Source organism: Oncorhynchus nerka, linkage group LG12 (genome assembly GCF_034236695.1).
Source record: "Oncorhynchus nerka isolate Pitt River linkage group LG12, Oner_Uvic_2.0, whole genome shotgun sequence".
Classification (NCBI taxonomy): Eukaryota; Metazoa; Chordata; class Actinopteri; order Salmoniformes; family Salmonidae; genus Oncorhynchus; species Oncorhynchus nerka.
The window spans coordinates 19,234,233-19,258,565 of record NC_088407.1 but is presented as its reverse complement, the minus strand read 5'-3'; the positions used below and the strand labels follow the sequence as shown (position 1 = coordinate 19,258,565).

At 37.6% G+C, this 24,333-nt stretch overlaps 1 protein-coding gene and 1 pseudogene across 1 annotated transcript; one reads left to right on the top strand and one right to left on the bottom strand.

Moving 5' to 3' along the window:
- Nucleotides 1–2,747: 2,747 nt before the first annotated feature.
- LOC115139046 (probable E3 ubiquitin-protein ligase TRIML1) lies at nucleotides 2,748–13,538 on the bottom strand. The gene is made up of 8 exons (XM_065024983.1): nucleotides 13,535–13,538; nucleotides 11,520–11,538; nucleotides 9,226–9,266; nucleotides 8,790–8,945; nucleotides 8,438–8,485; nucleotides 6,193–6,225; nucleotides 5,377–5,394; nucleotides 2,748–3,890 (listed from the first exon to the last, which is right to left on the bottom strand). The coding sequence occupies exons 1-8, from the start codon at nucleotides 13,536–13,538 to the stop codon at nucleotides 3,322–3,324; spliced, it is 888 nt and encodes a 295-aa protein (XP_064881055.1). The 3' UTR covers nucleotides 2,748–3,321.
- Nucleotides 12,443–23,825, top strand: LOC115137911 (butyrophilin subfamily 1 member A1-like; annotated as a pseudogene).
- Nucleotides 23,826–24,333: the final 508 nt, after the last annotated feature.

Sequence of the window (24,333 nt, the reverse complement as noted above, 5' to 3'; positions counted from 1 at the left end):
TCACTCTTAGGTATTCTTAGTTGATCCGACTTTCTAACAGTAGAGAGGTTAAACCTGCACTTACACAGCTTTCTGGCTATAAGTGTCAGATTATGATCAGATAGCCCAGTAACCATATTGAATGATTTAGTCACTCTCTCTGGTTTATTACTGAACACCAAATCAATCTGTGTTTTAGAGCAACAAGTCACCCTGGTTGGCCCTTTAACTAGCGGTGTATTCAAAGGTATTAACCTCTTCAGTCGACCCTCTACTTTTTTGAACATTTTGTTAAAAATCGCGCAACATTTCAGCGCCCTGCTACTCATGCCAGGAATATAGTACGTTCATATGGTTAGAATGTGTGGATAGGAAACCCTCGGACGTTTTTAAAACTGGTTAAATCACGACTGTGGCTATTACATAACGTGCGTTACATCGGAAAGCGCAGGAAAACCTGATCACAGAAAATGGAAATAAATATCCTTGCGCCACTTCCAGCAATTGTTAACAGTGAGCCGAATTAGATAAGACCGAGCATTCAACTCCCACAGCATCCCCATGTTGTCTAGAGTCTTGTGAATTGAATCATCTTTGATTCTTGGTTGAACCGAAACAGGGGCACCGCTTACCTCCGATCTCCGCCCAGATCATTCCGGAAGAGCTCTCTCCTGAAATTTTTTCCAAGACGACAGCTAATGATATTTACATCGCCTACGGATGATTTTTATCGCTTATTAACGTTTACTAATACCTAAAGTAGCATTACAAACGTATTTCGAAGTGTTTTGTGAAAGTTTATCGTCTACTTTTCGAATTAAAAAAAATGACGTTACGTTGTGAAATCGCTGTTTTTTTCGTTTATCACACAGTCTACATATAACGATATCTTGGCTTTATATGGCCCGATTTAATCGAAATAAAGACCCAATAGTGTTTATGGGACATCTAGGAGTGCCAACAAAGAAGATGGTGAAAGGTAATGACTGTTTTCTATTTTATTGTGCGGTTTGTGTAACGCCGAAATGCTAATTATTTTGTTTTTTCAAATGACACTACAAATGTTCAAGTGCCCCCCTAGTAGTCCCTTGGGCTTAGCTCGTGGGTCCCAGATGACTCGAGAGTGATTGACACATTGAAAAAAGTTACATTGTCTGTGTTTTCTGACGGCTGGGTTTAGGCCGTTTTGTTTAGTTTTGATTAGGGGCAGTTCGGTAGCACAATTAACACTCCCTCCCGCCTGCACTGGATGAGGGGAACTAATTAAAACAGCTTGCGTACCAGAAACAGAGTCAGGGATCCCATACAGCGACTTGGGTATGTTTGAAGAGTCAAAATCTATCCTGGAGCCGGGTGAGTCGAGAGAAACCATAGGACCATAGCACTCACCCACCTCCACAGCGGCGACGACCAGTGGACGAGGCCATCCACTGCTTTCCACTCCGGTGAGTATCGCTGGCTCGGTGATGTTAGGCCCAGGATTGAGTTGCACATCCCGGAGAGCAGGAGGGTAGTGAACAGGTAGTTTAACAGTTTCCGATAAATGTTGGACTTGTGTTTGTTACGCCTAAGCGGTTCAGTGGAATAGGGAGCGAGGTAGACTTGGCCATTATTCAGAACATTATGGTATGCTGTGTACTGTCCTCTCCCGTGGAACGGTGAACCAATGTGTTTGGTGTTGATATTCTCTGGTAGTAGACTGATTTTGTCATCCCAGCAAGGACGCACTGATTTCAACCTCCGAGAACTGTTAGTGTAAATAATGGAAGACGACAAAGTCATTGAAAAAAAAGGTAGAACCCAAAGCTTATTATAGACGATTAATTTAAAGCTGAAAATGTAAATCCTAAATTGTAGCTTTTACACATGTTATTTTTATAGTGTAGAATATACACTGAGTGTACAAAATATTAAGAACACCTTCAGAATTTTGCCCTCAGAACGGCCTCATTTCATGTCTACAGGCTTCCCACAGTTGTGTCAAGTTGTCTGGATGTCTTTTGGGTGGTGGACCATAATTGATACAAAGGGAAACTGTTGAGCATGAAAAACGCAGCAGCGCTGCAATTCTTGACACAAACCGTTGCACTTGGAACCTGCTACCATTCCCCATTCAATCGCACATACACAACCAATTGTCTCAAGGCTTCTTTAACCTGTCTCCTCCCCTTCATCTTCACTGACTGAAGTGGATTTAACAAGTGACATCAATAAGGGGTCATATCTTTCCCCTGTTAAGGAGAGACATTCTTAATGTTTTGTGCTCTCAGTGTTAATCTATTTAAATATAAAGTCTTAGTTGTTTTTAGTACTGTATGAAAATATAGAATAATTGACTCACTCACTGTAATTATGTGTTAAAAAAATCTTTCACTCACTATACTCAATGCAGCAAAATATGTAAAAGTGTAACGTTTTTTGTTACAATAATAAAAGGCATTTTAAAATGTGTCATGAACTGATCAAAGTACTTGTATGTTAGTGGATATCTGTTTAATGGCCCAGAGGCCTCATTTGCAAAATATTATTAATTTTTACATGTCTCTGTAAGAGCATTTAATTATTATTATTTTAAATATGAGACAAATGTCCTTATAATAATGTCTACCCATAAATAAAGTTGTTTTAGTCGCAAAAAGTTTTTCCGATTATTAATCAAAAAATGTCAGGCAGAATTTATGTAAATTCCATATTTGCATGTCAGGTTCAATGATTTATAAATACCATTGTTCTTGTAGATTTTTATATATGCACAATTTACAATCAAATCTGTGCGTGCAAACATTTTATTAATGAGGTCCCAGAATAGCAGTCTTGACATTGTAAAGGCCTCTGATGCAGAGTGTGCTTACCAATGGCTGATTACAAACCTACCCAATCTATACATTGTTCTGTAAGAGCTGGCATAAACTGATTGATCCTCATGATCACAAGTCATAAACTGATACACATCCAAGTCTTAAAAGCAATATTACATTTTTCACAAATCAATACATTTTACAGTATATGTGTATGAAGGGAGGCATAACATCACCTATGCATTATTTATTATTTATCTTATAATATCCTTGTGGTTTGAGAAAAACAACTGAAATAGCTGTCTATTATTATTCAAATCATAGACAAAGAATAGAAAGTCAATGTGAGAAAGCAACACATTTCCATAATAAACTAAATGTTTCATACAATTTAAACATTTGCAAGCAAATGTGTAAATATTTCTGTAGTGACAATCATTAGTGATTGACTATCATTAGTGTAGTTAAGACCACTCGTGTTTAGCATTCCATCACAATAAAGTAGCCTATTGATTGATGTAGAGATGATAATTTATGCTTTAGATTATTTAGATTTTTTACTTTCAATGGACAATATTCTGATTGGATCTGCATCATTGTTCCAGGGTGAGAAAAGTGGGCGGACATCATCCTGATAACTTGGTCCTTTGGTGAATGAATAGATGAGTGAGCTGTCTTCTGCATTGTAGAAAGTAACCTTCCTTTCCTGATAATCCACATAGATACCCACTCGGTGTAGAATTATTTCTTTATGGACATCATCATCATCATCATCATCATCTATGAATGCTGTAAAGTCTTTGCCATCGGAGATCCCGATTACCCAGAAGCCATTGGCTGGGTTGAGAACCAACTGTCCTTTCCTGTTAGCTGTTACCTTGGTAACACCAAGTACCCAGTCCTTTTTCGCCTTGACACACACCTCCCAGTAGGCCCTCATAGCACGGCCCATACTGCCCAACACATATGGGGCCACATCAAAATGCTTGTCAATGTCATTCTTGTTAATCTCTGTCTGTGGTTCTTGTTTCTGCTTCACCCACTCCACAACTTTCCCATTGTGTGATATCTTCAGCTGAGAGTGAGCTGTTTTTCCATCTAGAATAACATCCACTGATAATAACAACAAAAAAAGAGTCAACCAATTACGTCATAGTTGGTAAGATTTAAGGTACACATATTAGCTAGCCACTGATTTGTGGTTCATAAGTGTGTATATACGTAGCTAATAAGGCCCTGAGTATGTCTAACTAGCCATATAGTAGGCCTTAATCCAGTGTTTTCTTATTCAAACATACATTAAAGGGGCATGTAACGGCAGATTTCCTCCTCTTCGTCTGAAGAGGAGTAAGGATCGGACCAAGATGCGGCGTGGTAAGTGTTCATGGCGATTTTAATAACAAAAGCACTGAACACTATGAAATACAAAAACAATAAACGACAATGATAAACAGCTGCCTCTGATTGAGAACCATATCAGGCCAAACACAGAAATAGAAAAACATAGAAACACAAACAGACTGCCCACCCCAACTCACGCCCTGACGATACTAAATAAAGACAAAACAAAGGAAATAAAGGTCAGAACGTGACAGGGCAGTGCAGTCAAAAAGTTGATTTCCTGTTTTGTTCATGATATTTCCGCTATATGAAGTCAAAATAACACTCTGAAATTGTGAAAATTATGATGCCCTTTTAGTGTAAGAGCCTGGAGTTTCAGCCTGTTCGGGTAGAATTGAGTTTTTGTCTCACAGCATGACATCACAATCTGATCTGATTCTTATTATCATCTTATATTTGCATAATGTATCCTTCTGCTTTGAAGGGGCTAGCAAGGTAGGCTCTGAGTCTAGACGATCCAATCCACCAATCGAAGCTGTGTATGTACATTTACATTTACATTTAAGTCATTTAGCAGACGCTCTTATCCAGAGCGACTTACAAATTGAATATATTTACATTTGTATCATCATCAGAACTGATCATTTCATTGGTAAAACGAGTGTCAGGGAAATAAATGTTATATATATATACATACACAGTTATTTTCATGAAATAATCACATTCACCAGACATACAGTGATGCTTTGAAATAAAAAATAAAAACTGCACTCTTAAAACGTTCACTCTTAAAGAGCAAGTTAGATGAGATACAGATTGCTAGGAAGCTGTCTCAACATGGGACTAATAAGGGCATGGCAGCTTAAAATCTATTTCCTTATGCTAACCTCTCATCATTACCAATAACAGGGGAGGTTAGCATGTCTTGGAGGTGTGATCTTTGACCCTCTGTAACTTTCTCACTCAACATTATTCACGATTCATTCAGGATTTTCCTTTAATCATGGTAGCATCCACATTCATGTAGATATGTTTCAATTCATATTTGATTGTTATTTGTAATAAAAGTGACTCCAAAATTACAAAATACATAATTGACCATTCATTTATATTGTGCACAACATCATTTTGGTTGAAGATCTGATAAAATTCAGAGTAAATAATTTGCAAAAATAGAGAAAATCTGAACAGGGGAAATACTTTTTCACAGCAGGGTTGAATATTTAGACATAGAAAGAATATGATTAAAGCGGAGTACCTTCATGTGAGCGCGGCTCTAGAAAAGAAAAGGAAACAGACAGGTTTAACATGTTTCAGTCTTATTATAGTACTGTGATTTGTTAACCCTATCAGTCCCAAGGCCGCAGCAAAAATTATACATTTCCTTTATCTCACTTTCATTTATATTAATGTCCAACACTTATATTTAGTCTCACGATTAAGTGTTTCACCATTTCCTTTTCATGACAACCAGGGCTACAAATAGAACACAAAACAAGTTGACAGTTGCACTCATGAGTTGTATTGACAAATGTCAATAATAAAAAAAGGTCAGCCAAAACAACAACCTGATCAAATAAATGTATATGAATGCTGTATGTACAGAAATGGTTTGCTCACAAGGAAATGGATATCCAACTAGTCAGTGACAACTGTGTAGAGTTTGAAGTTTGTGACAGAAACTATGGGAGCTTATTACAGTGTTATAGACACTATGTCCTGGGATTTCCTATGATGTTCACTGTAGAACAACCCTTTACCTTCTAACAACTCTTGTGTAGCTTGTGAGGTCATAGAGCAAAACATGTTACATGTGCATGTTTGTGAGATTCTCCGATTTTCAACCCTGGCCCCGGGCCCCTTCGGGACCTGCCCTTGTCTCATCAACACGGCTCTAGCTCAGCCCCCGTTAATCACACAGACTAATGGTTGGTATTTACGGATGTGGAAGAAACAATCAAGGAGTTTGAAAGGGGTTAGAAGTCCAAAATGTGTCAGTGATATGGTGGGACTCATTGGGTTAAGTTAATGTATGTATCGTAAATACGATGGTTAATACTGATTAGTACATTACCATTATGTGGGAGGTCCAAATTCGTATTTGTATCTGGAAAAAATACAATACAATTAGATTATAATAAAAATACATTAGAAAAGTAATACATCTCACAATTCACTCTTATTCTAGTACTGTTATTTATTTTGTAAACTGTACTTGAAACAGATTCATTTCTGGTTGACTGTTGCTTATTCAAGATGGTCTTAATTGAAGTGTCCTGTGACAAAATGATTATTTCCTATTGATACCAGCATGGTTAAGTAACCTTCATTCAGCCTCATCTTTCATTGAAACTGCCTTAGGCATCTTGGGATGGGGAGAGATATTTGTGTCTGTAATGGCAGTATATCCATGTGACCAACTGAAAATATAGCGTACCAGTCAAAAGTTTGAACACACCTACTCATTCAAGGGTTTTTCTATATTTGTACTATTTTCTACATTGTAGAATAATAGTGAAGACATCTAAACTATGAAACAACACATATGGAATCATGTAGTAACCAAAAAAGTATTAAACAAGTCAAAAGATATTGTATATTTGAGATTCTTCAAAGTAGCCACCCTTTGCCTTGAGGACAGCTTTGCACACTTTTGCATTCTCTCAACCAGCTTCACATGGAATTCTTTTTCACCAGTCTTGAAGGAGTTCCTACATATTCTGAGCACTTGTTGGCTACTTTTTCTTCACTCTGCGGTCCAACTCATCCCTATCCATCTCAATCGATTGAGGTCAGGTGATTGTGGAGGCCAGGTAACTCCATCACTCCCCTTGGTCAAATAGTCCTTACACAGCCTGGAGGTGTGTTTTGGGTCATTGTCCTGTTGAAAAACAAATGATAGTCCCAGAAAGTGTAAAACAGATGGGATGGCGAATCGCTGCAGAATGCTGTGGTAGCCATGCTGGTTAAGTGTACCTTGAATTCTAAATGAATCACTGACAGTGTCACCAGCAAAGCACCCCCACACCATCACACCTCCTCCTCAATGCTTCACGGTGGGAACCACACATGCGGAGATCATCCATTCACCTACTCTGCATCTCACAAAGAAAGACATGCCAGTTGGAACCAAAAATCTATGTCCATTGCTCGTATTTCTTGGCCCAAGCAAGTCTCTTATTCTTATTGGTGTCCTTTAATAGTGATTTCTTTGCAGCAAATCGACCACGAAGGCCTGATTCACACAGTCTCCTCTGAACAGTTGATGTTTTGATGTGTCTGTTAGTTGAACTCTGTGAGGCATTTATTTGGGCTGCATGGCAGTTGTAGTTAACTGAGTTATCCTCTGCAGCAGAGGTAACTCTGTGTCTTCCTTTCCCGTGGCAGTCCTCATGATAGGCAATTTTATCTTAGCGCCTGATGGTTTTTGCAACTGGATTGACTGACCTTCATGTCTTAAAGTAATGATGGACTGTCATTTGTCTTTGCTTATTTGAGCTGTTCTTGCCATAATATGGACTTGATCTTTGACCAAATAGGGCTATCTTCTGTATACCACTCCTACCTTTCACAACTCAACTGATTGGCTCAAATGCAATAAGAAGAACAAAAATTCTACAAATTAACTTTTAACAAGGCACACCTGTTGATTGAAATGCATTCCAGGTGACTACCTCATGAACCCGGATGAGAGAATGCCAAGAGTGTGGAAAGCTGTCATCAAGGCAAAGGGTGGCTACTTTGAAGAATCTCAAATATAAAATATACTTTGATTTGTTTAACACTTTCTTGGTTACTACATGATTCCATATGTGTTATTTCATTGTGTTGATTTCTTCTCTATTATTCTACAATGTAGAAAATAGTAAACATAAAGAAAAACCCTTAAATGAGTTGATGTGTCCAAACTTTTGACTGGTACTGTATAACCAAACCAAAAAAAAACATATTTTTTATTTGAAGGTAAACATATACAGTACATCTTCTCACATCACATTTTTGTTGAATACTCAATTCTAAATTACTGAAGGGCAGTCCACAATGCATTTATAACCTTTTACTGCATTGGGCTATATCAGGGTCACGCAGAGTCTTTCTTGGTAGTCTTAAACAAATCTACTTTGAATGAAAATTATAAACCTCATATACATGGTTATGGGCTTTTAAAAAAGAAGACCTGTACCATGGCAGATATAGAACTTAAATGTATTCAATTTTGGGTTTGCATTCCAATATTAGCGATTTGGTCATTTGACTGCAGGAAAGGGCTACAGAAGCAACGTAACATTTTAGCCATACATCCAAAATTGGTCACTCACCCTCTCCTCCAATGACATTAAATCTTCCCAGCAGATTTTTATTTGCATCTGTTAGAAATGACAAAACATGTCATTTAAGTGTATCCTTTTCTAAAGTAATGTTTTAAAGATAAACTGGGAATTTGATATTTTTTCCTAATATTATGATTGTCTGCTTGTTTCATATCTGCAAAAGAGTTGAAAAAGCTGTCAGTTTCAATTTAAGGGGATTTCCACTACTTTATAACCTCATAGTCTAAACATGCTGAAGATAATGAAAATGATGTTAAAAAGTAATGTGGTGGGATTCCCTGATTTAAGTGATAAATCTATTGTTTTAAAAAGTAATAAAGTATAATGAATGAAGCTTTACCTCCACAGCACTTATACCATACCAAGAAAACCACTCCCAGGATAATAATGATCCCAAATGTAACACATCCAGCAAACCACACAGTGCAATTCAAACCATACAGTGTACTGGTTGACTCGCAAGTTGATTGCCTCTCAGTCTCTGTTCCATCTGCAACTGCAATAGTTAATCAGAATTAGGTCTTGAACTCAACATTTAAATATGTGTCCTCTTTGTTAGAAAATAAACAATCTCTCAGGTGTTGATTAAAATAAGTGGTGATGGACATGTTGTTTTTTGATGTTGCTTTATGGTTCAAATGGAGACTGACAACCAACATTTGGAAATGTGGTACCAGGGTGAATGACTTAGTCTGCCCTCATAGCCCTTCCTAATACTTTACTATTAGCTTATTACCTGGAGCAGATGAACAGGCAAAAAAGATAAGGAATGTTACCAAACAGATATGCTGGATCAAAGGTCCCATGATGCACCTGCCTGGGGACATAAAATCATGACCTGCATCAAGATTATTAAAATATTGTTGTAAAATAATAAGTATGGATAGCATTCCTTTATTTTACAAATACTCTTTCAACAAAATCTTTGTCAACAAGTTTACTTAGATATACTTTTGTGCCAGTACTTCAATGCTTAATTTGAGCCGGAACCTGTCAGAAGAGGATCCGGCGCCTCTCCATTTTGGACTGTTTTGTTTGGAACATAATTGGCCGGATCCAGTACCTATCGTGGCATGACAAATCATTTATAAATAAAAGCTATCGAAGATCATTCGAGTTGCCTCCTCTTTAATATTCCTTTCTCCACAAATAACGTCATGTGAAAAAGTAGATTTTCAGACCGGGCCTAATATCATATGAGTTGATTTGGGTTGGGCCGCTCCGGGTTTATGGTTTTCGCAGCATTGTAACCATATATGTTTAAGACCAACGCGTGGCTGTGTGAGAAGCGCGCCAGTATCTCTCACATTGCTAGAATGAGATTAACTTTCTATGATCTCTCTCCGTCTCTGCTCTGATAGACATGAGCCTGCAACTCTCATTTCTCCAGCATTGCACTTTATAATTGATTTCCGTATAGAATCATGGCTGCGCGAAGGTTTCTGGGGGAACTGCAGTACCACAGCCTGGCAGTACACCTGATACATTGAAATACATTTGCCAAAGTTATATAATTACCTCTGCTGTTCAGAAATAAATGAAATCATTCAGAATAGCCCACTACACAAAGAGAAGGCCTAGAATTTAGCCACATAGGTTAAATAGTTTAATTTAGCCTAGTTCTGGATTGTAGCCCAATAATAAGGAATAGCCTACAGTCGGGAACGCATGGCAAATCGGTCAGTGAAAAAAAAGCACGCAGACAAAACATTTCATATAAAATTGAAAGAATACAGTTTGAAAAGCCACGACTCCTGACGAAAAGAGAAGACTCTATGCTGTAGGCCACCAAAATATTTGATCAACTTAAAAATATATTTGACAAAAGAAAGAGAGATGGAGATACGTTTTTGTGAACTGCGCATCATTGGGTGAGTCAGTGAATCTGGAAAGCATTTTTAGGACTATAATATCCTCATATTGTAGCCTACAACTACTGTAGGTTAAATTGCATTGAACCTTTATTTAACCTAGGTGTAGGCTATTGATGGATTCAAGACAAGGTCGCTTTTATTGATCTCAGATTGTCAGTGTCAAAGCAGCCTGCCATTTTGATAATTTGTGCGATATTAAAAATGATTCTGACAAAGTCTCCAGTCAAGTAAATTGACATAGAATTGCATGATATGCATTTTTAAAAGGCCAACATTTTCCCGGACCGTAGGCTACAAAAAATGTTCCCCATTTGTTCAATTTCTGTAAGTGCCTCTACCCTACTGCTCAATTCCACTACGAAAATGCGATGATATGCATGAAATGCTTTATGACAAAGGTATTGTTTTCCCCTCATGCGTTCGGGTATCTCAGAACTCCCCAGTTCAGCCCCCTCTACCACTCACTTTTTGTGGTTCACTATGAACCAGAGTAATATACAATTAAACCATCAAGACATTTGAAAGCATTATTAAATATAAGTTACATATCACATTATTTCGCAATAGATAAAGACACGCTTTTAGAAATGAATTAATTAACTAGAACCTCTTACCTGAATGCAGATAACAGAGCACGGAGCTATAACGGAGTTTCAGATATGAAATAAACGTTATATTCTCTCCAGAGCTTCTTATAACAATGAGAGTAGTGTTTAACCAGAATTAGACTTTGAGGCTCGAAGGTTCAGAGGCTCCCTCTAGAGGTTTCTCCAGCAGTACACGTTAAAACAGGTCAGGCCATTCAAATGTAATTATATTTTTAACGAATGACCCTCTTCACGTTTAACAAATAATTTTATTAAATACAAATTGGAGATATTGAAAATTGTACTGAAAAAGTGCATTATTATAGCAAAAATGATTCCTTCAAGCTTCCATTAAAGAGGTACAACTCCCACTTTGATTATGGCTGAACTATGCCTCTTTTAACCTCCCCAAGAGCATAAAATCACTAAGTGTCGTTGTGTTGAACTAAGGTTGCTATAGCAACAAGAGTATCTACTTTATTATGTATTTCTTTATCCCTGGTTTGCCTCACGCTAGCAGAATTTAGAATGTACATGTTCATCTATAGATAATATACTACTCAGACACATTTGCTATTCCTTTATAAAGTATTTTGGTTGTGGTCTTACCTCTCACCTGTCAGCAGTTCTCAGAGCTTGAGGGGTTTAATAGTTATTAGATACAGGTGACAGAATATTACAGAACTACATTACAACACTACAAACAACACAGTCACTCAATACTTATATTTTGTCAAATTGTTCAATTAAAGAAAATCCGAGTGGTGGAACAGTCTTTTATTTTATTTTTACAAATTAATAAATGAATTAATTCACTAGAATCTCTTACCTGAATGCAGATAAGAGTACGGAGCTATAACGGAGTTTCAGATATGAAATAAACGTTATTTTCTCCCCAGAGCTTCTTATAACAATGAGAGTAGTGTTTAACCACACCTACTGTGGACTTTGACGCTCAAAGGTTCAGAGTACACGTTAAAACAGGATTGGCCACACAACTGTAATTAAATGTTTAACAATGGCCCTCTTCACATTTAACAAATCATTTAATTACAAAAAATCGGAGATACTGAAAAGTTATGCTGAAAAAGTGCATTATTATAGTAAAAATTATGCCTTCAAGCTTCCACTAAAGAGATACAACTTCCACTTTGATTTTGGCTGAACTATGCCTCTTTTAACCTCCCCAAGAGCATAAAATCACTAGGTGTTGTCAAGTGTTCAACTAGGGTTGCTATAGCAACAAGAGGATCTACTTTATTTATTTTTCTGTTGCTTGCCTCACTTAGTGAACTTAATATACAAGTTGGTGTTTATTATGGTCTATGCATAGTAAATAAAGGTATTCTAACTTTAAAACCCACCAGACTGCTTGAACCTTAGTTTCTTCTAACCATTTCATACTTTTGTTGGATTCGATTTAACCTGTTGTTGTTTTCTATGAATCCCCCATTTCAGCTCAACGTTGGAAGCTCCAGACACATTAATTGCTCAAGGACATCCAAAGTCCATTGATGGTTAAACATTAATCATTGTAATAAAATGCTCTAGGAGAAAAGGAAAGAGTTTGACTGATCTTCAACAGACTCTCCATTTTAAACTTGCTGTGGCAGCGTTCAGGTAACAATTTCTATCCATTCATTTATAAACGCATATGATGAGTTTCATTCCATAACGCTATATGTCCATTTTCAGAAATGTTAGTAAATTCACTTTTATTGTTTCAAGAAATTCTGAAAGAGATTGATGTGTGGTGTTTTTCCACTATTTAGTCATGCCCTGGGGTTGTTCAATGACAGACATACATTTGTTTAAAATCTATCACTTGATGGGTTACATTCCAGAGTCAAATAATCATTTATTTTATTGGTACAAAATGCTATATATCCTACTCACTCTCAGGGAACAAAGTAGTACTGCTAGGTTATACAAAGTCAAATGTAACAAATAGCAAAAAATATTATATAAACTGTACAAATTATACATTTGTGACATCATAAATAAATAGTATTCAAAAGAGTAATATGAGATCTGTACTGTATGTAAAACATTTACATTTGACATTTTAGTCATTTAGCAGATGCTCTTGCCCAGAGTGACTTACAGTAAGAGCAATCATCTTAACCACATATCACAGTCAAATATACAGGATACAAACATTCCACCTCAGCTAAACAATGCATATACAGCATTCTGCAACAAAAATAAATACAAAAATATTGTGGATATGGAAATAATAGATTTAGAGATGGTAATCTTGTCATCTGCTCAAAAGGTATTTTTATACCTTCTAATACATTCAACCATTTTTGTATTCACCACATCCTTGTTTTGGTCTGTACTACATTGCTTCTTCTTCTTTGGTGAGGTTTAACGGTGGTTGGCATCCAATATATGTTGCATTATCACCACCAGCTAGACTATAATGGATATACAGTGCATTCAGAAAGTACTCAGACATGTCACGTCAACTCCCGCTCCCCCTCTCAGGCGCACAACGTTGCCGGTCTACTAACCACCGGTCCTGCCAACACATCTTTACACACACCTGGCAACCATCAGTATGCACACCGGCGTCTAATCATCACTCACACCTGGACTTCATCACACCCTTGATTACTTACCCATTATAAAGCACTCTTTTGTTATCAGTCATCGGGTAGTAGTGTATTTGTTTCTATGTCAGACGCTTCTCTTGCTTTGTAGCGCTCGATGTACATTATTAGTGAACTCACTGCAGCTACTTTCTGACTCCTTGTGTCTACATTACAAGACCCCTTGACTTTTGTTGTTGTAGCTCCCTTCAGTAACCACGAGCACAACCGTTCCTTGATTTTAACTGGCGGCTTTATTCTGTAGTTTTAGTCAGAATTATCACCTTCCGTGAGAACTATAAAGTAAATGAAAAATACAGTTAAGCACACTCTTACAACCTTATCTTACGAGTGACTTATTAGCTTGGTATAATTCTGAAGTGCTTACATACATAACAGTTTAACCGGCGTTATAACGGGTTCAGATTAAACACATGAATAAAGGAACAAATACCTCATTGGCTGCTTATTACAGAAGGGAGGAAATCAAACTTCACACTTATTATTCCTGGCATGAATTCACACTTCATCCTAACATACACTCTTCAACCTTTATGAACTACACTCGATGACATGAAAACTTAGCTAACGCAGCGCAGGATTGCCTTCCCTCCAAAAGTGTGTTGCTACAATAAGGATCCCCGTTACAACAGTATTAGCTACGTAGTTCCGCTTGTATTATCATTTCCCCCGCACAGCGGACACAAACAATTCAAACAAAAGAAAACGACATAACCTGTAAGTCTAACTGTCAGTTACAGTTGTTGTTGACTTTTTCCACATTTTGTTACGTTTAAACCTTATACTGAAATGGATTAAATAAATTAAAGGTCAATCTACACCAAATACCCAATAATGACAACACGAAAACAGGTTTTTAGACATTTAAAAAACTGAAATACCTTATTTACTTAAGTATTCATGCCCTTTGCTAGGAGACTCGAAATTGAGGTCAGGTGCATCCTGTTTCTATTGATCACCCTTGAGATGTTTTTACAACTTGATTGGAGTCCACCTGTGGTAAATTCAATTGACTGGACATGATTTGGAAAGGCCCACACTGTCACGATCGTCGTATGGAGTAGACCAAAGCGCAGCGTGGTTAGCAACATAACGGAATACTCAAAGAAGATGGCTGCCTAAATATGGTTCCCAATCAGAGACAACGATAAACACCTGCCTCTAATTGAGAACCAATCTAGGCAACCATAGACCTACAAAAACACCTAGATGGAAACAACCCCATCTACAAAACCCCTAGACAGTACAAAAACCCCAGATGAGACAAAAACACACATACCACCCTCGTCACACCCTGACCTAACCAAAATATATAAAGAAAACAAAGAATACTCAGGTCAGGGCGTTACACACACCTGTCTATATAAGGTCCCACAATTAACAGTGCATGTCAGAGCATTAACCATGCCATGATGTCCCAAGAACACAGTGGCCTCCATCATTCTTAAATGGAAGAAGTTTGGAACCACTAAGACTCTTCCTAGAGCTGGCCACCCTGCCAAACTGAAACATCGATGGAGAAGGGCCTTGGTCAGGGAGGTGATCAAGAACCTCTTACAGAGCTCTAGAGTTCTTCTGTGGAGATGGGAGAACCTTCCAGAAGGACAACCATCTCTGCAGCACTCCACCAACCAGGCCTTTATGGTAGAGTGGCCAGACGGAAGCCACTCCTCAGCAAAAGGCGCCTAAAGACTCACAGACCATGAGAAACAAGGTTCTCTGGTCTGATGAAACCAAGATGGGACAATATGGCCTGAATGCCAAGCGTCACGTCTGGAGGAAACATGGACCCATCCCTACAGTGAAGCATGGTGATGGCAGCGTCATGCTGTGGGGATGTTTTTCAGTGGCAAGGACTAGGAGACTAGTCAGGATCGGGGAAAAGATGAACAGGCAAAGTACAGAGAAATCCTTGATGAAGATCTGCTCCAGAGTGCTCAGGACCTCAGACTGGTGCAAAGGTTCACCTTCCAACAGGTAGCAATGCTTCCAATCAAACCTGACAGAAACTCCCCAAATAAATGTGTGCCACACTTGTAGCGTCATACCCAAGAAGACTCAAGGATTTATTTGCTGCCAAAGGTGCTTCATCAAAGTACTGAGTAAAGGGTATGAATACTTATGTAAATGTGATATTTCCATTATTTTTTTTACATTTCCAAAAAATTCTAAAGAACAGTTTTTCCTTTGTCATTATGGGTATTGTGTGTAGATTGAGTAAATAAGTAATGTAAAACATTTTAGAAGAACGCTGTAACCTAACTAAATGTGGAAAATGTCAAAGGGGTCTGAATACTTTTCAAAGGCACGGTATATATTCATTATACTTTGTGATATAAAATGTGAAAAAGAAAAACTACCGTGCCAACTGATTAAAAAATCCTTAAAAACCCACCACCATATTTCACCCTATCTAATCCTACACCAGGCCAACTACCAGAACACTACCACTCAACACCCCACTGCAACTCTTCTGCAGAAAAACCTCGCAAGTACATCTCTGCAGCTGCCACCGTAACCTCTGTTTTCTATGAGTTGCGGTCCATTTTCTAAAGTAGAGTAGACAACCATGGATATGAACGCTAAGAAACCCACCTCACTGAAACATATTATTCATTTCACTCTTTATTGGCCTCTCAGGATCCCTCGCCATGTACCCATCTTCCTGTACAACTCCCTTCACTGCCTCAGCACATGACGCCTTCTGTACTACTCTGACCCTGGCAACCTCAACCTGCCTTTCTCTCACCGACCAACTCCGATTTCTAGCACTGTGGGCACACTCAAAGCTAAGACACACAACTACACATTCCTTTGTTTATTAGTGCCCACCTGCACACTTTCCACATCTTGGAATCTCCTTCCTACACAACGCTGCAACATGACCATAAGCTTGACATCTACAATAACGTAATGGGTTCGGGACAAAAGCTCTCACGGGATAACTGACACATTGTAAAATGGCGCTGATTGAGAGGGCAGCCATGCTTCTAGCCCCTAGGCAACTTTGCAGTATTTCATTTTTTTATGTTATTTCTTACATTATTAGGCCAGATAATGTTTGTGTTATTACTTACAGCCAGGAATAACTTTTGGATATCTGAGTTGCGGTAACTCACCAGCATTACCAACATTACGACCAGGAATATTACGTTCCTGAATCGGATCCTTTGTTCGTACCCTCCAGGGCAATTGAACTGTTGGGTTCTCAGTTCATCGCACAGACAGGAATAAACATCTCTCCGGGAAGAAGAAGGGCGGTGGTGTATGTTTCATGAATAACTACTTACTGTATGACTGTGAAAACATACAGGAACTCAAGACCTTTTGATCATCCAACCTAGAATGCCTCACAATCAAATGCCGACCACACTACCTCCGTGTATATTCCCCCTCTAGCCGATACCACGACGGCCCTCAAAGAACGTCACTGGACTCTATGCACACTGGAAACCATATATCCTGAGGCCACATTTATTGTAGCTGGGGATTTTAACAAGTCACATTTGAGGAAAATGCTATCAAGTTCTATCAACACTTTCACTGTAGTACTCGCGCTACTAAAACACTCAACCACTGCAACTCCAACTTCTGGGATGCATACAAGGCCCTCGTCTGCCCTCCCTTTCGCTTCACCCGCAATAACATCTGCTAAACACGTGTATATGACCAATACAGTTTGATTTGATTTGACATCCTAACTTAACTTTGTCGGGTAAAGACTGCATCCAAACTCATCAGGACAGACAAAGTCTTCTCTGTTTCGTCACGCTCTCCACTGGTTCTGCGTCGTACCAAACCGCAGGTGTCACATACACCAGGAATCGTCAATTTCAGTTGCTCCTCCTCAACACTTAATGCCACCAAGTTATCACTCCTTTCAATGGCACCCTGCTCCGGAATTCTTGTATTTAGTTGTGTGGTCCGGAGCGCAAAAAAAATCTAAAATTCATCACAAGTCCACTTCGAGTTACATTCACCGAATGAGCAGTCCCCAACCTCTTCTCCACCCAACCTGACACTGCCAGCAGGTTAGGATCCACTCTCTCCAAACTTCTCACTCCAACTGGGTCAGAATCATCCTTATCATTTTTGGGACGAGGCTCAAACTCAGCCCTCTTCACCACACCTGCCGCTGCAGGTAATTCATCCTGGATCTTGTCAGATTCATTTTAGTCCTCCACCCAAGTATTGTGATTAATCCAATGTCCTGACTTTGACTTCGGCATTGTTCCTTCTTCCTCAGCTTCCCTATATGTCATCAGAATACATTGCTTTTTTTGTGAGAAAACACATTGATATTAATTTCTGTGTTTTCAAACATGGATGTCAATTCATTTGAAATATCCTCCCCACAGAATGCTTTTTTTGTGATACCAAGTAAAACATTGGTATATTTTGACTTTTTAATAGCTTAATATATATTTTTGTAGACTTAATGAACCATGTGATTAACAGGACCTGGTTTTATGTTCCATGTCAGGTGCATCATGGGACCTTTGATCCGGCAAGTCTGTTTGTTAACATTCCTCATCTTCTTTAATGCCTGTTCATCTGTTGCAGGTAATTAAGATTACAAACAATGTTTTATCCATGTAAACGTTTACCTACAACTTAAATATAATAAACACATTTAAATGTGTCAGTGGTTTTGTTTGAGATTGACTGCATTGCAGTTGGCGATTGCAGAGTGATCTACAATTCACTTTGCATCTTATTAAATAACAATTTATTATTATATGTAAATACATCACCAATAAGATGCTCTTGAACGTTATTATCATGTTGTATTCAGTAGCTCTTACTAATAAGTTAGCCTATTGATAAAAAATATAGATGTCTATTTCTTTGGTATTAGTAGTACGCTGTATACATCAGTATGATAGTCACCTATGTTAAAAGTAAACTTTGTGTAAATGTCTTGATAAGTTATTGCCCGATATGAGCCGCTCTTATGTTTGTGTCCTTCAGACTGATATTGCAACACTTTCTCGTCTCTCCTTCCAGATAAGCAGCTTGTTGTCCCTCCTGACCCTGTAGTTACCTCTGCTGGTCATGATGTCATCCTTCCCTGTCACCTGTCTCCTCAAACCAGTGCTGTTAACATGGATATCAGGTGGTTTAAGGAAGGAGAATTCGCTAGCCCCCTGTACCTGTATTTGGGTGGAAAGGTAACAGAGGGGAAAGGCTATGAGGGTAGAGTGAGTGTGTTAACTCAGGAGTTGGAGAAAGGCAATATGTCACTGCTGCTGAATAATGTCATGGCTTCTGAAAGGGGAATCTACAAATGCCAAGCCAGCGACATGGACTGGATTCAGGAACTGCCTGTTGTACTACAGGTTAAACGTACGTAAATAAGAACTCATTCAGTAAGAGGATCATTTTAATCCATTCCTGTCTAGTGCAGAATCATCAAAGCAGATCAACAGAATGTAGAGTATTTTAGATTTCACAATAGGGTAAAACTATTCTTTCACCTGTTTCTTTACAGAGCAGGGCAGTGTCCCCAGGATCTCCATGAGGAAGCACCACAGAGTGTTCATCCAGCTCAGCTGTAGCTCAGAGAACTGGTACCCAGAGCCTGACATGTTGTGGACAGACAGCAGTGGGAAGGAGATCACCTCAGCAGAGACATAGAGACCCAAACAGAAGGAGGGGGGCGTCCTGTACTCTATAACCAGTCACGTGAGAATAGGGATGGACCAACTGGAGGGGTCACATGTGTGGTGATTTCACAGTACCAGGGAACCAAGATGGAGTCTAAACTGCAGATGACTGGTGAGTTTAGGGACTGGAATATACTGTAGACCAGGAATAGACAACTGGCAGCCCCCCTTGTGTTGGACCAATTTGACCACCTCCAAAAAAATCTAAATTTACTGTTTAGAGATAGAATAATAAAATACTGGAGGTGAAATGTATAAACTTGGTTGTGCATCAGCAGTCACTCAATTATCACATGTCATCTATTTTATTATTTATTGGTAAATTAGTCTAGTAACCAGCTATCTAAACTTGTAGTAAGCATATTTGAATTATTGATTGGCGTGGGGCCTATTGATCATAGAAAACTGCAAACATTTGCCTCCACCTGATGGCAAAATGATCAGTTCTGTTTCTTTGTGGCCCCCACCCTCATCACAGTTGCACATCCCTGCTGTAGACCAATGCCTTTAACAAGTGGTCTAGGGGATGTTTGTTCATCATGTTAGTAATGTGTAAAGTTCAGACTCAAGGTACGGCTTATAGAAGACAAAGATTAGGTTGGAGTATGATTAGGTTGTCAACAAGGAATTAAAATATCAAGTAATATATGTAAATGTATATAGAACTCATTTACAAATATTTTTTATTTTTTATTTTTTACAATAGACGATATGAATACAAAATTAAAAGCTATGGATCAAGGTATGCAATATTTATCTTCAATATATACAGCATTTCCTTAAAATGAATCATTTAAAACTGTTTTAATTCAAACCAAAATAACAACTTTCCTCTACTGCATATTACAGAGCTCATCAAAAAGACAGAGGAACTCACTTATAAGGATAAGTTAATGGGTACGTATTATGTGTTTTACAGTTGATGGACCACTATTTATTTCACAAGTATTAAAAGTGAATTGATACAGAAACATGATTTTGTATTTTCACAGGAATTACTGAAACAATCCCAGACTCTGGTAACTATCGACTTCTTTCACATTAATGCTGCACAAACTTCAAGTGATTTGTCATCTAAGCATATAATCCATGCAGTTTCTTTTTCATATATACAGTGTGGTACTGAATTATTGACACCCTTGATAAAGATGAGCAACAATGACTGGATAAAATAAATAATTCAAATACTGAGCTATGTTGTATGTTCAAATAAATTGGAAATTATATTATTTTATACTAATACAATTGCTCAGAGAAAGAGATTTTGTTTAAGAACTACTCTTTTTTTTCAAAGGTAGATGTCAAAATTATTTACACTCCTTTTTTCAATATGTTTCAATACCTAAACCTTGCAAAGATTATGACACTGAGCCTATTTCTAAAATGTTTTTTTTGAGTTGGAAAACACATTGGGAGGGATCTCCATACAGAAACCTTCCAGATATTTGATATCGTTCATCTGGACCTCCCTCTTCAATTCAAACCATAGGTTTTCAATGTGTTTCAAGTCCGGAGACTGACATTGTCGTGTGCTTGGGTTCATTGTCTTGCTGAAAGGTCCACTTGCGGCCGAGTGTCAGCCTTCTGGCAGAGGCAACCAGGTTTCTGGCTAAAATGTCCTGATTCTTGATAAATCTCATGATGCCGTTGCACCTTAACAAGGGCCCCAGGACCATTGGAACAAAATAACCCCAATAACATCAATGATCCACCATATTTTATAGTAGTTATGGGGTTCTTTTCTGCTCATGTATTCTCATTTCGTCACCAAACCCACCACAGGTGTGCGTGGCCATATAGCTCTGTTTTTATGCAATCTGAACAAAGCACTGGTTCCAATCCAAATGCCAGTGTAGTTTAGCAAACTGCAGTTTTTACATTTTATGGATGACATGAAAATAGAGCTCTTTGGCCACGTGCACCAGTGGTGGGTTTGGTGTCAAAATGAGAATGTATAAGCAGAAAAGATTACTTCTTAAAGGGGACTGCAATTATTGACACCCTTGATAAAGATGAGCAATAATAACTGTATTCAAAAAATAATTCAGATACTGAGCTATATTGTATGTTTAAAAAAACCTGAAATTATATTATTTTATACAGATACAATATCTCAGAGAAATAGATTTTGTTGAACAAAAGATTTACCTTTTTTTTTGTCAAAAAGGTTGTTAGTCGCTCTGGATAAGAGCGTCTGCTAAATGACTTAAATGTAAATGTAAATGTAGAGGTCAACATTTTTGATAATTATTGTTGACACCCATAAAGATTCTTCTGAATAAAGTAGTTGAATATTTAGTATTTGGTCCCATATTCCTAGAACGTAATGAGTACATCAAGCTTGTGAATCTACAAACTTGTTGGATACATTTTCAATTCGTTTTGGTTGTGTTTTAGATTATTTTGTGCCCAATAGAAATGAATGGTAAATAATGTATCGTGTCATTTTGGAGTCACTTTTATTAGAAATAAGAATAAAATGTGCTTCTATACACTTCTAATTGTATTCTTATAAAAGTGACTCTAAAATGACACAATACATTGTTTGCAATTCATTTCTATTGAGCACAAAATGATCTGAAACACAACCAAAACTAAGTGTTTAGAAACATTTTCTATTCTTATTTACAATAAAATTGTCTCCAAAATGACTCTCATAACTCTCATTCCTTTTGTTTTCCCTTCTTAGTTTGGAGCTTGATGGCTGATCATGCAGGTAATTATGAACACTTTTATAATTCATATGTGTCATGAAGTTTGGTACTAATAGAATACACACACACACACACACACACACACACACACGCCTATATCATTGTATGTTTCATTTTTAACATGTGATCACATTTCCAACCACGAATAAGATTCAATTCAATAACAATGTTTGATATTTTATCTTTTTAACATTAACGTGATCACATTGCCTACCATAAATTCAATTAAATTGTATTGTTTTTTCAATGGTCATGCTAATTCATTTATAAGACAAACATAACATGTTGTAATATGCTAATGTTATTGGATTTATATCTTGTGTTAAAATATCAGAATTCTTTTTAACATTGAAACGAAAATTACATTGACGTTTTTTTCAGTGGATGTGACATTCGACGCTGACACTGCACATGTCAAACTCTCTTTATCTGATGATAACAAATGTCTCAAATTTGGAGAATTAAAAGAAAAAAAGGATTGTGAGAATTTCAAAGAAAAATGCAAAGGAAGCGGCAGTATGAAGTTTGAAGAAGAACACAAAGAAGAAGACACAGAGCGTTTTGGAGGAAAACCTACAGAAAATAGTATGTTAAATGTTTCAGGAAAAGACAGACAAGAAAACTGGATTATTTAACAGGATGATGAAAAAAGGACAAAACAACGAAGGTACTCTGAAGGTTGAGGAAGTACACAAAGACGAGGCCACTGAGAATTTAGAAGAAAAATGCAAAGGCACTAAAAACAAGTTTAAATATAATCAATGTGTCTTGGGAAAGGAAGGATATGACAAAGGTACACATTACTGGGAGGTTGACCTGGGGAAGAAGAGCCAGTGGAGTGTTGGCATCGCTCAGGACACAGAGAAGAGAGACAACATCCAAATGTATCCAGATACTGGCTTCTGGAGCATATGTTACAAAGATGGAGGACTGAAAACAGTTGAACCGTCTTCCACTTTCCTTCCCATTGAACTGACACCTGAGAAGCTGGGAGTTTTCATGGACTATGAAGGGGGACAGATAACATTTTTCAACGTGGAGAAGAAATGCCACATACACTCCTTCTGTGGCAAGTTTAATAAGAAACTCTATCCATTCTTTGGTCCTTTGATTGATTGTAAAGAGGAACTCAAAATCTCACCTGTGGTACAAAGAGACAAACCCTCAACCTCCAAGAACTGTTAGTGTAAATAATGGAAGATGACAAAGTCATTGAAAAACAAGATGTTTAGAACTCAAAGCTTATTATAGATGCTTAATTTAAAGCTGAAAATGTAAATCCTATAATGTAGCTTTTACACATGTTAGTTTTAAAGTGTACAAAATACACTGACTGTACAAAATATTAAGAACACCTTCCTAATGTTGCCGTCGGAACAGCCTCATTTCATTCTACACGGTGTCTAGATGCTTCCCACTGGATGGCTTTTGGGTGGTGGACCATTCTTGATAAACACGGGAAACTGTTGAGCATGAAAAACGCAGCAGCGCTGCAAATTCTTGACTCAAACCGGTGCACTTGGCACCTACTACCATTCCCCATTCAAAGGCACTTAAATATTTTGTCTTTCCCATTCACCCTCGAACAACACACATACACAATCAATTGTCTCAAGGCTTAAAAATCCTTCTTTAACCTGTCTCCTCCCCTTCATCTACACTGACTGAAGTGGATTTAACAAGTGACATCAATAAGGGATCAGGAAAGAGCAGTTGTTAATGTTTTGTGCTCTCAGTGTTAATCTATTTAAATATAAAGTCTTGGTTGTTTTTAGTACTGTATGACAATATAGAATAATTGACTCACTCACTGTAATTATGTGTTTTAAAAAAAGTTTTTCACTCACTGCACTCAATGTGGTAAAATCTGTAAAAATGTAAAAACTTTTGTTGCAATAATAAAAGGCATTTTAAAATGTGTCATGAACTGATCAAAGTCCTTGTATGTTAGTGGATACTTGTTTAAAGTCCCAGAGGCCTCATTTGTAAAATATTATTCATTTTTACATTTTTCTGTAAGAACATTTATTAAAATATGAGACATATGTCCTTTATAATAAGGTCTACACCCATAAATAAGGTTGTGTTAGTTGCAAAAAAGCTTTTTAAATTTATTAATCAGAAAATATCATGCAGAATTTATGTAATATTTGCATGTCAGGTCAATATTTATAAATAGCATTGTTCTTGGTGATTTTCTTAGATGCACAATTTACAATCAATTCTGTGCGTGTAAATTTTTTATTAATGAGGTCCCAGAATAGCCGTCTTGACATTGTAAAGGCCTCTAATGCAGAGTTGTGCTTACCAATGGCTGATTACAAACCTACCCAATGTCACACCCTGACCATAGTTTGCTTTGTATGTTTCTATGTTTTGGTTGGTCAGGGTGTGATCTGAGTGGGCATTCTATGTTGTGTGTCTAGTT